This window comes from Haliaeetus leucocephalus, unplaced genomic scaffold, assembly GCF_000737465.1.
Source record: "Haliaeetus leucocephalus isolate CR32 unplaced genomic scaffold, Haliaeetus_leucocephalus-4.0 Scaffold154, whole genome shotgun sequence".
NCBI lineage: Eukaryota > Metazoa > Chordata > Aves > Accipitriformes > Accipitridae > Haliaeetus > Haliaeetus leucocephalus.
Genome location: NW_010972590.1, coordinates 1,289,679 through 1,305,673, shown reverse-complemented (window position 1 = coordinate 1,305,673; position 15,995 = coordinate 1,289,679). Strand labels below are relative to the sequence as shown.

Below are 15,995 nucleotides of genomic sequence, written 5' to 3'. Positions count from 1 at the left end.
GAAGTCCTCCTAAAAATTGATTTATTTCCATGAAAAATTCAGTTCTGACAATCAATGTTTTCCTGAGTGGAAAATCAACAAAACAAACCAACCAAACAAACAAAAAAATCATGATCCGTTCTGTTTCGTGACTTTCTGAGACATGTATAGCAATTCTCAGTGTGAAGGCCTTTGTACTTGCTTTTGAGAGAAACAGTGAGGTCTTACATGAGGATATATGTGCATGTTGCTTGGCAGCTGAAAGTGTTCTGAACTTGAGGAGCAGTCAGCGTTAAGGTTTCAAGAAAGCTGCTCTCTTCACGTTTGAAAACCTGATCTCAGGGTTTTTTTTGCTTCTACATCAAGTGTAGAAAACCATTTTACATATGAAAATATTATACTAGAATAGAATATTTCAGTGTACAAAGATTTGATAACCTCCCATCTTCAAATCAGCCTACTTAGTGCCAATGCTATTTTCAAAGCCACACCTTCGATATTGCACAATCCAGTCTATTAGACTGTGACACTGGTTTTCCTATCAGAAACCATGCCCAAGGCTAATAAAACACTCTGTTGTGCTGTTTTGCCATTTCACAACAGAGAAACCACTTCAATGTATTATCTTTTGTGATTTGTAGTGAAAAACCTAAAGAGAGGAACTAGACTAGAATTTCTTCCAATGCCATTTTCAGTACTGCAAGCTGGCAAGCAAAACACTACAACAATATTTCAATTCAGAAAAGCTACAGCAAAACAAGAGTAAATTTGGGAAACAAAAGGAAATTTCTTACAATAGCAACTGAATTATTTCCTTGTTCATTCTCTATTAATCTTTTCTAATAAACTATTTTATTTTGCATAGCTCAATAATGTACATAAGAGAAGAAAGTGATGCAAGAACTTTCAGACAACTGAAACATAAGAGTCAGAAACCCTTTAGATGGAGTAAAGATGTCATTCTTCTCATCCATACCCCCATGCAAACTTGCAGAATACGGTACTCCATTGCCAACAGTAACATTTTGTGGGATGATTTTCTTTTCCTCAACAGAAAGGGGGTTGGACAAAAGATAGAAGGGTTGTTATCTACCTGCTTTTCTGTCTCCCAGCATACTGGGGGTAGGGAAGGTGGGAAGGTGGGGAACCTAGATGTGTCTCTATGCAAACAAGTTGTAGGACGCTTTGTGTTAGTGTGTGTGACTAACTGTATAAAGTTGGACAATCAAATTTCTTCATTGCATTACTGTTTATCCTACTATTTATGGACAGAAAGCAAATCAACTCAGTACAGTTCCTGTTAAAATTATATACACTAGCTTTTGAAAAGTATAATTCTAGTGCATGGTTATTTAAGTTAGGGTAATTGGGAAAGCTGCATACACATTTCCTAAAATTAACTTTTTTTTATTAAATTTTTCAGTTTTAACAAAAGGCATTTTATAAAACAGGAGAAGAGGAAAGATATGATGGTCAGTTTAGAGCATTAATATTGAATATGTACACATAAAAAACATCCACATCCCAAAGCAATGTTTAACAGTAGGATGGGACATACAGACCTAATCCCGTAACAGTTGTTTGACAGTGTCATATGACATGTAAGTAATTAACTGCCATACTGAAGAGATTATTCCTGTTTAAATTTAGATCTATTCCCACTAAGATTAGGCTGAAACTATGGCACACTATCCTGCAAGAACAGTGGGCAGCAATTCTTCATTCTCATCCTTCAAACCCACCTTGCCCTCCTTATGAGAAAGTGACAGTAAACCTCACAGGAAAGGTTCATAATCAGCATGACTGTGTTATCATACCTGCACTGTTTCTTGTAGAGAAAAATACCTTTTTTTTCCCATGCATTGATCTGGTGTCATAAAGCTGGCCATCCTTCCTCACCCTACATGCCTCATACCAGAAGCACTGTCCAGCTGTGAGACCCCCAAGACAGAGGTGCCACCACGGAGGCCATGGGAAGCTGGGGTGTTGCTGTTACAGGGAGGTGAGAATGTCTCCACCAGCTCTGCAGTGACCCATGGGGGCCAGCAGCAGACAGCCAGACTTCACCTCTGCAGCCTCTCCTGCCTCACTTCTTCCCACAACTTCAGACTCAGTTTATCCAACCACCTCTGTACCAGCACAGCCCGTCAGGTGTCTTATGGGAGGTACCCAGGAGTACCTCAGAGCTCAGTGATGTGGCTACCTGTTAAACAGGGAGCAGGCACTGCAAGTAAGGAGGCTGACTTTGGAAATAAAAAGTACAAGACCAAAAATACAATGTTGTTGCCAAAAAGAAAGTACTGTAACAAATATATATACTGTCAGTAACGAACTCACATGAGGCTCCAAGTACTCTGCACTGCCATAAATAACCCTTAAGCAGTTACAGTATACTTCAGGTACTCAACTACTTTTTTATTTAACTTTACACTTCAGAAATGGACTGGGCCTTTTCATCATCTATGAATCATTGTTAAGATAGCTGTGGTAGAAGAGCATTATGGGAGACTGTGGGAAAATCTAATTAAAAAGCCAAACAAATTACAAAGATTTTAGTGTACATTTTAGTCATGTATTAAATTATCTTACAGAAAGTCATCCAAACTCCAAGGAAAAATGCACAACTATAACTTCTCATTAATGCTCAGACTCTAATGAACTCAGCTAGAAAATGAAATCGATGCTGTAACCTTAACTGCAAAAGCCAGAAAAGTATTCCCAATTTCTAATGCAATAAATTAAAGAGGCATTTGAGATAAAACAATGTAAGGAAGTTGTTGATTTAGAACCATTTAGGTTATGGCATCTCCTTTTTATTACTATTATAGTTTATACTGGTAACAGTTTAGGATGGTTTAATAGGTGTGCTATATTAATGTCATTGTAGATCCATCTGGAGAATGGTTTTGAACTGAGATAAAATCTTTAACACACTGAAATATACTACTTTGATCAAGTTTGATAAAGTTTGTATGAAAGCAGTAAAAAAGAGAAATTAAGAACCTTTCCAAATGTATCTATGTATACAGCACAGAAGCAAAGAATCTATCACTGAAGACAAAAAGGAGAGGTGCCTAAAAAAGTTAAAATAAGTGTGCTAAATTAATTTTTTCCATCTCATGGATGTACCATACTGGAAAAAAATGTTCAGTGCAGACACCTATGATTTATGAGCTATTAAATACCCATTCTTTTGGTAACTAAAGATATTCTGCACCACATACATTAGATCATACAGAATAATACTTAACCTACAATTTCTAATAGGAGCTGATCAGTTTCAAAAATACTAATGAAATCTCTTATTCAGCAACATTGGAATAAAACAATTACAGGTACTAGCTCCTGGGCCAAATCTTGCATTAAGACATGCATTTTTCACTAATTTCAAGCAAAGGATGTCTAGAGTCACCATCAAGGTAACAGGATGTTGCCATAGTATAAAGTTCATCACAGAATAAGTGCTATACGTACAAGAAACATATCCCTTTTCACTTACATCTTTCACTGATGTATATGGGAGATGCATATGCTAGCCCTGAGCGTATTCAAGTCACTAATCACACATGGAAACAATTAAGTAATGGGCCTTGCCACAATATATTAGTCAAAATAAAAGACAAAGAACCTATAATGAGATTTTTTACAGTGACTTTATTGAGCAAATAACAGCCATTTCCAGGAACGCAAAAAAGCAGAACTTTTTGTATGCTTCCTACTGTATCTCCTACTGTATTTGTCTTTCTATCTGTATTTCTAAACATTTTATTAATCTTCATTCATTTAGAAACGCAAGTGTACATAGGCTGAAGGAAAAGTCAGGTCCCTGCTCTGCCCAGAGTAGAAACTTCCTGATCTGCTACTCTGAATATTTGAAGATACTTATGGACAAGTTGTAAATTGGCCTAAAGCTATTCTAAATGCAGAAAAACAGATGGCTGTATTTTTTGAGAGAGTGCAAACTTAACGTCATTCTCATCCCGTAAAGGAAGATGTATATTTTCTTGATGTACAAACAACTTCACTCATCTTAAGATAACTTTTTTGCTGTCCTGTTCATGATTTTTTTTCTCTTTCTCTGCCTTTTTTAATTAGGTAAGCATTTGAAAGCTTCTTCACCTATTTTTCTATACCTAGTGCCTTTCAAGCTCTAAGGATGAAAGCACTTTTCATCTTTATGAAAGTAATGTTTAACTTATTTTACACACCAGCAGTTTTTCCTGTAAAATTGCCACTATGGAAACCAAAAGTAAAGCAATTCCCTATTTCTTTTAAATGTGTTTTAACTATTATGGCAGAACTACTAATTTTTAATGAGCAGACATAATGCCCCTACACTGAACACCACCAATGTCTTGTTCTGCAACCAGGAAGAAAGAGGAGAACCCAACTTGCTGTCTCCCAAGCAAGTCTTCCTTGCTAATGACATTGTTTGTTACCATGATGTCACTTTCAGCATCATAGCAGCCAATAGACTAAGAGAAGCCATGGCTAAGAATTTCCTCTGGAAATACACTTTGAAAAGTTACGCTTGGTGAAAAGTACCTATCTTTACTACCTATAACTAGTACCTATAACTTTACAAATATGAAGTTATGAAAACTTATCAAGTAGCAGTATTTTACTACTGTGCACACATTATACTAGTTAAAAACAGAAAATTCTGATAGATCCATAAGGTGTGCATGGCGAGATATAGATATATAGATATAGATATAGATATATGAAAGGTATGTGTATGTGTGTATATACAATGATTAAAGAGTATTCTGAAATATTAAAAAATACAAAAGCAGATGTAACAGAAGTTACTAACAAGACATAAATTCCTTTAAAACATGCTTTGACATACAAGGATTTTGAGAACTCAGACTGAGTCAAAAACACGGAAATGCATTTAACAGATATTCATCAAGGTAAACCTTTGCAAGATGAATTCATCTGTTAGATGGAGACTAAGAGTTTCTAAAGCATTAACCTTCAGAAGAAGCACCAGGAGCCGGAAAAAATCCTGAACTCTGTCCAACACAAGCCACCAAAAGGCCAAGGTGATCTGTTACCGTTCTCAACTCCTGGACCACATTAACTACTTCCTCTTTTAGTTCCCTCACTTCGGAAATGAGAACGTCCATCTTTGACAGTCCATGAGAAGAAGGCCCAAGAAGGAAAGAGCCATTGGGAAGGACCCCAATGGGGAAGGAGTGTCCGGTGGGTGGGGAGAAAGCAAAAGGGGACAAGTGTCCAGAAGAGGGGTATCCAACAAAGGGGGTCGGGACCTGAGAAGTGGAGGGTCCAACAGCTGCTGGCCAATCAACGGGTGAAGGCGGTCCAGCTGTTTCAGTTTTAATGGTATGCTGGCATCTTGACTCTTGACTGTTGGTAGAGGTGGGTGAGGTGTAAGAGAGTGAACATGATGAAGAAACTGTAAAATTAAAATTCACTTCATTGTATATAGACATTCAGTATTTCCAGACACCTGACTACTACAGAAATCCACATCAATCTCTCCACTTTTATCATGACCAGCGTGCATTGGTGATAACCCCTGCTTTATTTATTTACAACATACACAGTGTTGTAACACTATAATAGTAAAACAGATCTCAAGGACAAATAATGAAATTGTCTGCAATTAAGTTAATGCACTTTGTCAAGCTAACTTTTAGAAGGAAAGCCATAGGTGCACACACTGTGCTCTGTTCCTCTGATACTCTTGTTTCCTTATAAGTTAAGGAAAAAGTATCTGATTTACTTACCAGTTAATAAATCAAGATGTTCGCCACCAGTTCTTAGCCTATTAGATCCAAAGTGTTTTTTATCCACTGCACTAGTTGCTAGTTTTGTTATATTTTTAATAACTTCGTCTTCCAAATGGGGAGGGTGATTTTTTTTTTTTTTTTTTTTTTACTGTACAAAATTTTATCCTCCTCAGAATTTCTAAAACACTCAGCAAATTTACTCACGTAGCAAATTCCATCTATTTCACAAAGTATTACTACACTACTGCAGGAACTCAAAATTTTGTTTAATATAGAAACATGTAAAGAATTCAGCAATAGCAACCTGGAAAAAGGAAGACTGCAAGAGACTTACAGCAAACTACTTTTTAGATCTAGATATATTTCCAATTGGTAGAAATGTAAGTAAGACATGATCCAGACATTATCGAAGTTAATAAGACATTCGACTGGAAAAAATGAGGTACAGAGAGAACAAATAACTTGCACAAGATCTAACAGCAGACACAGAAATTGAACTCCTAATTGTCATGTTAGGACTCTATTTCTAAGTAACGCACCATTTTCAGAGATGACTTTTCACTTTCTTAGGCTCTGAGATTTTTGGAGGATGGTTAGTTACTTGGAAGGCTAATCATAGAGAGAAGGTTTGGGAGAAATCTTTGCAGTTATAAACCTGCCTATTTGCTCTGCAGGAAGACCTCACATCTGTTTCAAAAATCATGCAAATAGAATCATATTTTAAGTATTTTAACACAGCAAAAATAATGGCACAAACTACAGAATCTTTCCACAATGACTGAATGTGTGTAAACTCAAAACCAACATTATAAATCCAAAGTAATTTTTTCTTTTAATCTGTTTTTGAACATTGAACATGCTCTTGTAGTTACATATATTTTTAAAATAGTCACAACCTTTTGCAAGCCAATGAAGTAGTCCTCCATGACAGTATCATGGCTTCACAAGCTTTTTTTTTCTTCCATAAGGATTTATAATCTGACTTCAATAATACAAATAAGAATTTATTTTTAATACTAATTTTGGTTAACTAGAGGGTTTTGTATTTTTATTTCAGAACAATAACATGCATAACAATACTACAGCACTGGATAATGAAGCCACTGCTCATAACCCTTCATGGACTGACCAACCTTATGCCATCTAAAGTTCCCATTTTTCAGATAGGCTTACTTATTTCTGCCCAGAATTACATCTTCAAATAGCCAGCTCCCCTAAAATAGACTATAAAACACAGTATCTGGAAATCTTATCAAAACATTTTGGTAGTACAACAGGAAGGAGACAGATAACAGCAAAAGGACAGTCTGGAGTTTTACAGCTGAGAGTAGAGTGTGGTATGAGGAAGATTTTAGTGTAGCTGGGCTGGATTTCTTTTTCTTAGTTTCACAAATGCCACATCCTGGCTAAACCACAAGTACTTCTGTAGTAATGTTCCTACCCCTCATGATGCATGCTTGCACAGTAGAGAAGCTGTAGAAACTATGAGGATTACAGTAGAAACACTCATATAGAACCACTCCTCTACTGATGTCTACTTACATACTAAACTACATGGTATTTGTTTTTCACAGCAATAAAAGGTTGATCTAACCTGTTCCATCCCACTACACATTTTCATCTGTCACATTTTTAATCTCAGTATATTTCTGTGTTACCAATTAATCTTTGTCCCATTCTATCAAAATGATCAGATACTCCTTAGACACCTATGAAACTAACTCCTAACTACTTTATTCCAACCTGTTTCAGCTATCATTGTTTTATTGTGACTATCTCCAGTTCAAAACTACCACTGTCATCTCATTTTTGCTACTTTAAAAATGTAGCTAAATAAAGATATGAAAAGATTTCATGATTAAAAAAAAATCTTTCAAATCTATGTCATTCCTATTTCTATGAAAATACATTACACTTAGGTACGCAGATGAAGAAACTAGATCTATTTCGGGTCAGAAGTTAGAGATTTTGCTCTGTCAGGTTCAAAACAGAGACAATGAAACTGAAATCAATAATGCTGTATCTTAGTATCAACCCTATTTCTGACTTTGTTTCCCTTAGAAAAGTTAAAATTGCATCAGAGTGGAAGAGAAGCTACTTACCCATAAACATGATACCTCTGCATATTCTCATTTGTGGGTACTGTGGAATGATTCACATTTCTGGTGCTGATGACCTTTGGAGACTGCCTGGAAAAGCAGTGCCTGTTGGGACTGCATGAGCATCCCCTGGTGACACTGGATGAACACAAATGTGATCCCAAATGGCTTCTCTTTATTCTCATTTATGCCTAACCTCATATGACACACAAATCTCCATGGGAGAGAGGGAAGTAGTACCAGTGAGCTGTCTGGCATAGAAACCACCTCCAAACTTTTATTTCTATTATCTTTGTGCTTGCAGGCATGAGGAAACAGAATATATGTTTTCACAAGTATCATATCCTGGTGAGACCTCTGTGTCCAAAAGAAGCTTTACACAGATACGTGCTAGTATGAAGATAATATCAAGCATCTAACAAACTAGTAGCAGAACAAATATGCCAGGAGCTGCCACATACCCCTTCCCAGTGAGGCCAGGTACCAAGGACAGGCATTGAGGTCACTACATTAGAGTGTTTCCGCAGCAGCAGGATAAGCTCAGACAGTGAATGGAGCCAAACAAAAATGGTTAGGGGCAAAAGGCTTACGCTTCCCCCAGTATAATGGTTTTCAGACTGGACAGTGGTATATCTGACCCTCTGCAGGAATAGAAGAACATCTTAAGGACAGAAAAAACAAAGTCCCTCATAGTGTCTCAAAGACAACCCCTCTGCCCAGGGATCTGGTGAAATTTCGCCAGGCCAAGCAGTGCTGGAGAACAGGATATTCAGGGAGGAATGTAAACTCCAGGAGGCAAAAATAAAATACACTGATTCAAGTCTATCTATCTCTTTTATTCTCTCTTTCTCATATTTTGGAGTTCTCTGGTTTATGAAATGTATAGAGAGAGTTAGAGGCTGACTCATTCCAGAAGTCTAGCTAACCAATGGCACAGAAATTAAGTCAAGGTTCATTGTAAATCTACTCAAGCAATCTGAACAATAACATTGTTTACTACTGATAAATGTGACATGAAGAAGGCTGGCAAAACTGAACAAATCCAGTGCTCACAGAGCACAGTTCTTTGCAAGCAGAATGATTCAGAAGCTAAAAAGCAATTGAGATAGTTGGGAACTACAGAGATCATCTGTGAAAGGCTCTGTCAGCCGGACTTGGGCTCAGCTGTCCATGTGGCACTGCATTTCTCAGAAGCTCCCACAGCTCACTCAGCAGCACAGAAGGACTTCATTTCACAAGTGGGGATATGTGGAGACCACTTCAGAGAGGAACAATGGGCTGTTTTCCCCACAACCGCAAAAATAATTTATTTTAAAAGCACAAAAATTAGTTCATACAATCCTGTCATTTATGAAAAATTGTAACAAAGTGTCATGGCAAACAGGTAAACAGGTAACAGTCACAGAGGAAAATATTTTGCACAAGGGGGAAGATTGTGGCTGGCGGAACTGCTGTTTTGCTGTTCTTAAGTTTGGTTATGCAAAGCCATGAGCAAGATTTTTTTTTATTTTTAATTCAACAGTGAATGCTGCAAACAACCTAAAACAAGAAAATATCAGAGCCTGCATGAGAAACAAAAAGTACACAAGAAACGACAAAGAAAAAGACTAGTAAACATTGTGTGAAAGGAACAGCCTAATGATGAGAACACAGATCAGAGGGTAGGCAGACACAGATTAAAAGGAGACCAACTATAACGAAAATGTGAAAATAAAAGGCACCTAAATTAAATACCAATCACATGCTACCTTGCACACAGAGATGAAAGAGAAAACGTAGCAAGCAAAAAAAAAAAAAGAAAGAAAGAAAAAAAGAAGCCTAAAACAATATAAAAATTAGGTAAGCCAAAGGACTGGTTGGTTACTGAAGAACTGAGAACAACAATGAGCAGTGGACGGGGAAAAGGAGGGCAAACATTGCAAGACCAGCAAAGGCAGCAACGGCATGTCTTCTTCTCTATTTCACTTTTACATACTGTGCTGTAGATTTCACAGACTCTCCAAATAGCTGCAGCACCTCAGCCACATGATCCATTAACCAACACTGTTCAAATACATGCGAGTTTTAACACATTTTCACATCACAAAGGTGAGCGAAGAGACTACACTGGCATCAAGGTTTATAAAGCATCAAGATAACATGAGGGAAAGTTATGACAATTAATTTTACTGTTTTGACAGCCATAACTTTCTTCTCCACACAAACATGTTGCTTGCTTCTGATAACCCAAAACACAACACTTACCAATACCCTTTAGCATATGGACGTAGTCCCACAGAGCTATGTGTGGGCTTTTCAGAAAAGAGCATATTGAACATATTCTGACTCACATAGTATCGACTAAACACACATACAGGAGTCTGTCACAGTAAAACAAAAACTGAGTAAACTAGTGTTCACTCAACCATAGTATGGAGATGTGGGGTTTTTTACCTGAAACCATTATACACAAAACCCTGCTGCGATGATCACAGCATACACAATATCAAGTACCTCACTTGCCACACATCTTTTCAAACAATAGATAAGGCAGTCACCAGATGGAATAATTATTATGTGGTTGTTTATACCATATCCTGTTGACTGTTGTTTTTAACTACATTTACAAAACCAGCAAATACACATGCCAGAGAGAAAAATAATGATTCTTCTAAAAAGCAGCCATTTTATTGCAGTAATGGAAAGGCTAACGCAGAGATTTATTGTATATCTGAATATACTTTGAGGTAAAATGGTCATGTGTTACTCACCTTGCTCTCTTTCATGCCATGTCCGACTCCCCGCAGCTGGTGAATTTGGAGAAGGATAAAAGTCTCCTGTTGGGCTTGGCTCCATATTTTCATCTATGGAGATAGTTTTGGGTCTTTTGCTGTTGAAGTAACGTAAGATTTGGCAGTGAATATGATATGCAGCTAGTAGTGGTGTATAAACCATTTGGATTTCAACAAATATTTCAATAGAAAGTAATTCAGGCATACAAAGCACAAATAAGTGGATATTAGAGCTTACATTAACTTACATAGACAAAGTTATTTAATAATATGTAATGCAGGTATGTGCTTGCATTTTTCACATGATTTAATATTTCAGAGATGGCATGAATAGGTAATATATAAAAGTCTACCAGCATTTGGCTGAACTATCAAGAAACCAGTTCCTGTAAACTACCAAAGAAAGGTTGTGTCATGAGAGTGTTAAACACTATGCAGAAACCATGAAAGCAAAACAAAGCACTGGAAAAGTATTACTAATAAAGTCAAGATAAACCAGGAACCTTTCTGAATGTGTTAATAAGGAAAAAAATGTAGTTTACTGTATTTCACCAGGTCAAAATCCTAAGCTTTTCAAAGAGGTCTAACCTGAAACAAAGACCTTTCATTTTAGCCTAGTTTAATTAAAAACAACAAAAGCCCCATATTTCAAGTCACACTACATAAAATGAGGCAACACTTCAATGCAGTGGAGCGAAGTCAAGTTTCTTTATAACAATATATACTGAAGCTGTTATGCTGACTGCCAAAGAAAACCCGGATGAAGGTTTTAATGGTGGTGGTGGTATTATTTTATTATTAAATTATCATCATCATCATTTTTTAGACAACACTGTGACAATTAATCTATCCATTTCTAAAATGTGCTAGGTGAACTGCCAAGCTGACAATACAATGGAACGAAATAGGGGAGTATGAACAAAATAACTCAGAAACACCAGGTGCTGGTGGAAGAGCACCCCAGCCCCCCCGACAGTCCTGTTAAATCCTGTCCTACTGTGCTGACACTTCGTGACTCCCTAGGGTGCAGAAACACGGGGCAATGAGAGATCCTACAGTGCTTATGATTTCATGGTACATCAGACAGTTTCAGAAAACCAAGGGACCTCAGAGGTGGGACAGACAGTACACTCTCTGGGAGTCAAAAGGAGGGCACAGCAGATTCTCCACCTCTGTGGGCCCACCAGCTGCTCCTAAGGGAGGGAATTAGGTCTTTGTAAGAGTTGGGAGAAGGGAGCATGTCGAGCAAGGAAGAAGTGGGTCCCTCAGATCAAACTGCCTGTAGCAGGCACATGGAGACGCTTGAGAAAATTAGAGAGCCTGTGACCACCTCACATGCTCCTCCTTGTTCCCACCATGCTATGAAATGCCCCTTGTAAGGGTGAGGCAGGAAACACACTTTCATGAGCTGGGGTGATGCTACAGATAAAGACACCTTGTCTTTATATACCTGTCCTAAAGCCTTTTCCACAGGAAACAGTATCTGTCCCAACACATCTTTCAAGACAGAGGTCCAACAGGGAGCCCTCAGAGACAGCCTTTGTGCCTGCAATCACCCAGTGGCACTGAGCCCTGACAGCAGGTTCCCAGCTGCTAGACCTTCCTGCAACTCAGCAGCAGTTCCAGGATGCATAGCTGTTCTCTTGGCAGATGATTTAGTGAGCACTTTAAACCTTGATAAAAGTTATTATCATCTTCAATACCAACAGAAATGACAGGCAATAATGACACCACGTCAAATTACAAGATTTGTAACATGTATATCTGTACATAGATTATGGTAATATATGTAAGTAGCCTACCTCACAAAATCAGAGGAAATTCATAAAATAGTTGGCTGTTGACTGTTTTTGTGAATTGCTTGTCCTACACTATTAAACCTAATTTCACATTAGCACTTATTTCGAGTTTTTACCTGCTTGGTGGAGAGGACAAGGACCTCTGTAGATTTACACCGGAATTCATATCATGATAATATGGCTGGCTCGGAAGCTCTCCAATTGGGAAGTTCACTCCAGTTCCCTGGGTTATGGGTGCTGAAAAAAACATCATCATAACGAGTCAATGATAATCTTCTATCTTTTTAGCCATCTTTTCATTTTTAACACTGGGAAAAACATCAAGATGTTACTACATGTATCTAATTTTCTGCCTCTTGCAGAAACCAAGTACAGACAAGTTCTATCAATGTTTATGTATCTAAAAAAGTGAATTATCTTCCCCAGTCCCTAGAAATCCCTTAGCAGTTATGTAGAAATAATGTATTTGTTGTATAACAGATAACCTGGAATCAATATGAAAAAGGTAACACAAACCTCGGCACAAAGTCAAAACTTCTGTTGAAGGACTTCTATAATGAATGAGGCAGGGTTTATAAGGACAGCCAACATTATTTATTAAAGAACTGAAATAACTGGAAAGAACAAACTTGCGGGCAAACAAACTCTTTTTCCCGTAATGTTAACTCTTTTGTATTAATAATAGCCTTCTGTGCTGACTGCATGTTTTGCTGCCTCCTTTTTCTTTCACCCAGTGCCACAGGTACTGCTCTGCATATGTACACCTACACACAAACACACACACTCAGTGTTATCTTCACCTCCTTACAGAGTCTGTGTACCGTACATCTTGGCATTTCAAGAATAAATTATATGTTATATATTGTGGTGTATTTACCTTTGTTCACTCTCTTTCTGTTGTGCATTTTAACTACCTTTGGCACTTAAAAGAATAATTGCATGTTGTGTAATGTATCTGAAGGTTTGTATTTTTCCTGACAGTTAAAGTACAACTCTGTTGCGGCTTGAGGTTAAACAAATGCATGGTAAGAAATCCCACAGAAACCACATTCTTTAAAGCTTATTATTAGAAGTATATTGTGTATAGCAGCTGCAGAAAGTACGATTTCATAACATAACTACAATATTGATTCTTTTTTAAACTGAATGGCCCAATAATTTAAAATGTATTTAACCACCTGACAACTAAAAGAAAGCTATATTTCACACATCCTCAGCCTCCTAAAACAGCAAAACCATATCTTCAGCAAGCACAAAAAAGAATATGTCTTAACACTGCAGGATGGCAATGCTCCGTATTTTGCTGAAGGACTTAATATAATTTTAATTGTTGAATATTAATTTCTGACCACAGCAAATGAAATGACACATACATCTTAAGCCTCACTAAGTTAATTAAATTCCTCAAGCATCCTGACCTGGCATGAATTAACTCCTATGCAAAATTTGGACAGACAGTTTTGGTAACTTGTGCCTCACTGGTTTTGTCCTCACCTCATCAGAAAAGAGATTTTCCTGGATTTTTTGTTCACTTCCTAATGAAGTCTTAAGAGAAATACTTTAACAGTATTAATACTAAAGGGAGAAAAGAAGCACTCAGAAAGCAATGTCAGAAGAAAATATGCACTGGTTTTATGTCATACTATTATAGCAAATTCTTAGATGTCAACAAAACAGATCTTATATATTCATTTGGGGTTTTCTTTCGGCAATAAAAGCTTCACCTATCCTTTATCATTTATATTTTATGTTACTTTTTTTTTTTTTGCATGTTCCTGTGCATAACATTTCTGATGCCAAAACAAGACAATTTAATTAGAAATTCAGTAACAGCCAGTTCTATGAGTAAAAGAAACACAAGCATATAATACATTAAGTATACATTAAGTATAATATCTTTTATATCCATGCTGTGATTTTTCTTTTAAGAGCTACAAATTAAAAAAAAAACTAGAAGAATAGTCAGATGGTTTAGCAAAACCCAAGGATGTGTAGGACAACCTTAAAAAGCTGCAAGTCTAACAAATATATGGTTTTGTTACATATGGTAATTTTATTGATATATCAGTCCATTAAGTTGTGCAAAGGGACACATAACAAATTGTTTCAATCTTTAAATATTGAAGAGATAAAAGAAGACTTCTGTCTGTTTTATTGCAAACACATGCAGGATGAATTGTAATACTGTGGTCAAAGATATCAAAATTGTGCACGGTTACAGGCATTTACTATGCATCTTACATCTTGGGGAGAAAAAAAAACTCACGAAAAAAACCTTCACTTGATTATAGCAGGCTTTGGAAATGAGTAAACGCAAATGATAACTTACTTCTGGACACCCTCACAAGTTCTGACACGTTGAACACTCCAGATTTTACGAAACTGTCCTCAAGGTACACTGAAAAAGATCACAATACCATAATCAATACAACCAGAAGTTTAATAAATAACTATAGGTAAGTTTATACATCAGCTAACAACAGTATCAACAGAGTCCCAGATCTATAATACACAGACCAAAGTACATCAAAAGCTGATCACAGGATCTAGTGATGGCTGAAATTCAGGCAGAGGTGCAAAAAATCTTGAGGAGTTGTGAGAAAGCAATTTTTTAATACATGTATGAAAACTAACAAGCAATACACTGAGTTCCTAGCTAACCATCCAGAAAATGTCTAAAAACTAGTTCCTTTTGTTAGTATCTTCAATTTTTAAGTCAGTATTGAACTAAGAACTGTATCAGCTGGACTAAGCAATTTCACCATATCCTGTCCTTGCACACATTTCTACTAAATAGATTTTTGCTTAATTCTTACCCTGCTGATAGTGACTTTACACTACCACCTCCGTTACCAAATCATCACCTCTGAACCTGATGAGGGTTTTACTATTACTTCCAGTAGAAGCAGGAACTGGGCAAAATAGCTGAGCTATTCAGTGGTTTTTTTATACACATGCTGAATTATATATCTAGAAACCCATGTTTAAGAAACCATATGTTATTGTTTTGGCTTATGTTTACTTGTTCTAAGATAAATGTGTTTGATATGCTTTCTCTGCTGTGAAATTCAGGCACAACTTGGAGTACTGCAGTGAAACAACAGCTGATAATCAAGACTCATCTCAGTCATGTAACTAGATAACCTTATAAAAAGGAAGCTGAGAAACCCAGGTTTCTGTGGAAGTCTCATATCAATAATCACTGCATAAACTGAGTCGACTGAATTTGAGATTACATGACATCAAAGCCCTTGAACATAGGAACGCCAACCATTCACCAACAGAAATATTTAGATCTATACTTGGTGCACATTGCTGCTCCAACAGTATTACTTTTTTATTCACTTTCACGTGAGATGATGTGAGATGTGCACTAAGAATTTCTTACTGTGTTTTCTCTAATCTCTTTTCTGAATTATCACAGCTTTTTTCTTTGGAAATACACTGTCAATTTTCTGTTCCGAATGTTTGAATGAGTAAATGCACTCTAAATGTCTTAACTAACAAAACAAACAAATAAAAAATGCACCTACTGGAATATTTACTGATTTGGAAAACAGTGGTTCAGTACTATTCTCTTTAGATTTC

At 36.8% G+C, this 15,995-nt stretch overlaps 1 protein-coding gene across 4 annotated transcripts in view; it reads right to left on the bottom strand.

Annotated features, from left to right (window-relative positions):
• NFIB (nuclear factor I/B) overlaps window positions 1-15,995 on the bottom strand; it is a 173,509-nt gene that overhangs the window by 44,920 nt on the left and 112,594 nt on the right. For all 4 annotated transcript variants that reach the window (XM_010562084.1, XM_010562085.1, XM_010562086.1 and 1 more), the window contains exons 4-6: window positions 14,737-14,805; window positions 12,524-12,644; window positions 10,588-10,706 (exon numbers count right to left, since the gene is read on the bottom strand). In XM_010562084.1, coding sequence (XP_010560386.1) covers window positions 10,588-10,706; window positions 12,524-12,644; window positions 14,737-14,805 — 309 coding nt within the window. The remainder of the gene's footprint in view (window positions 1-10,587; window positions 10,707-12,523; window positions 12,645-14,736; window positions 14,806-15,995) is intronic.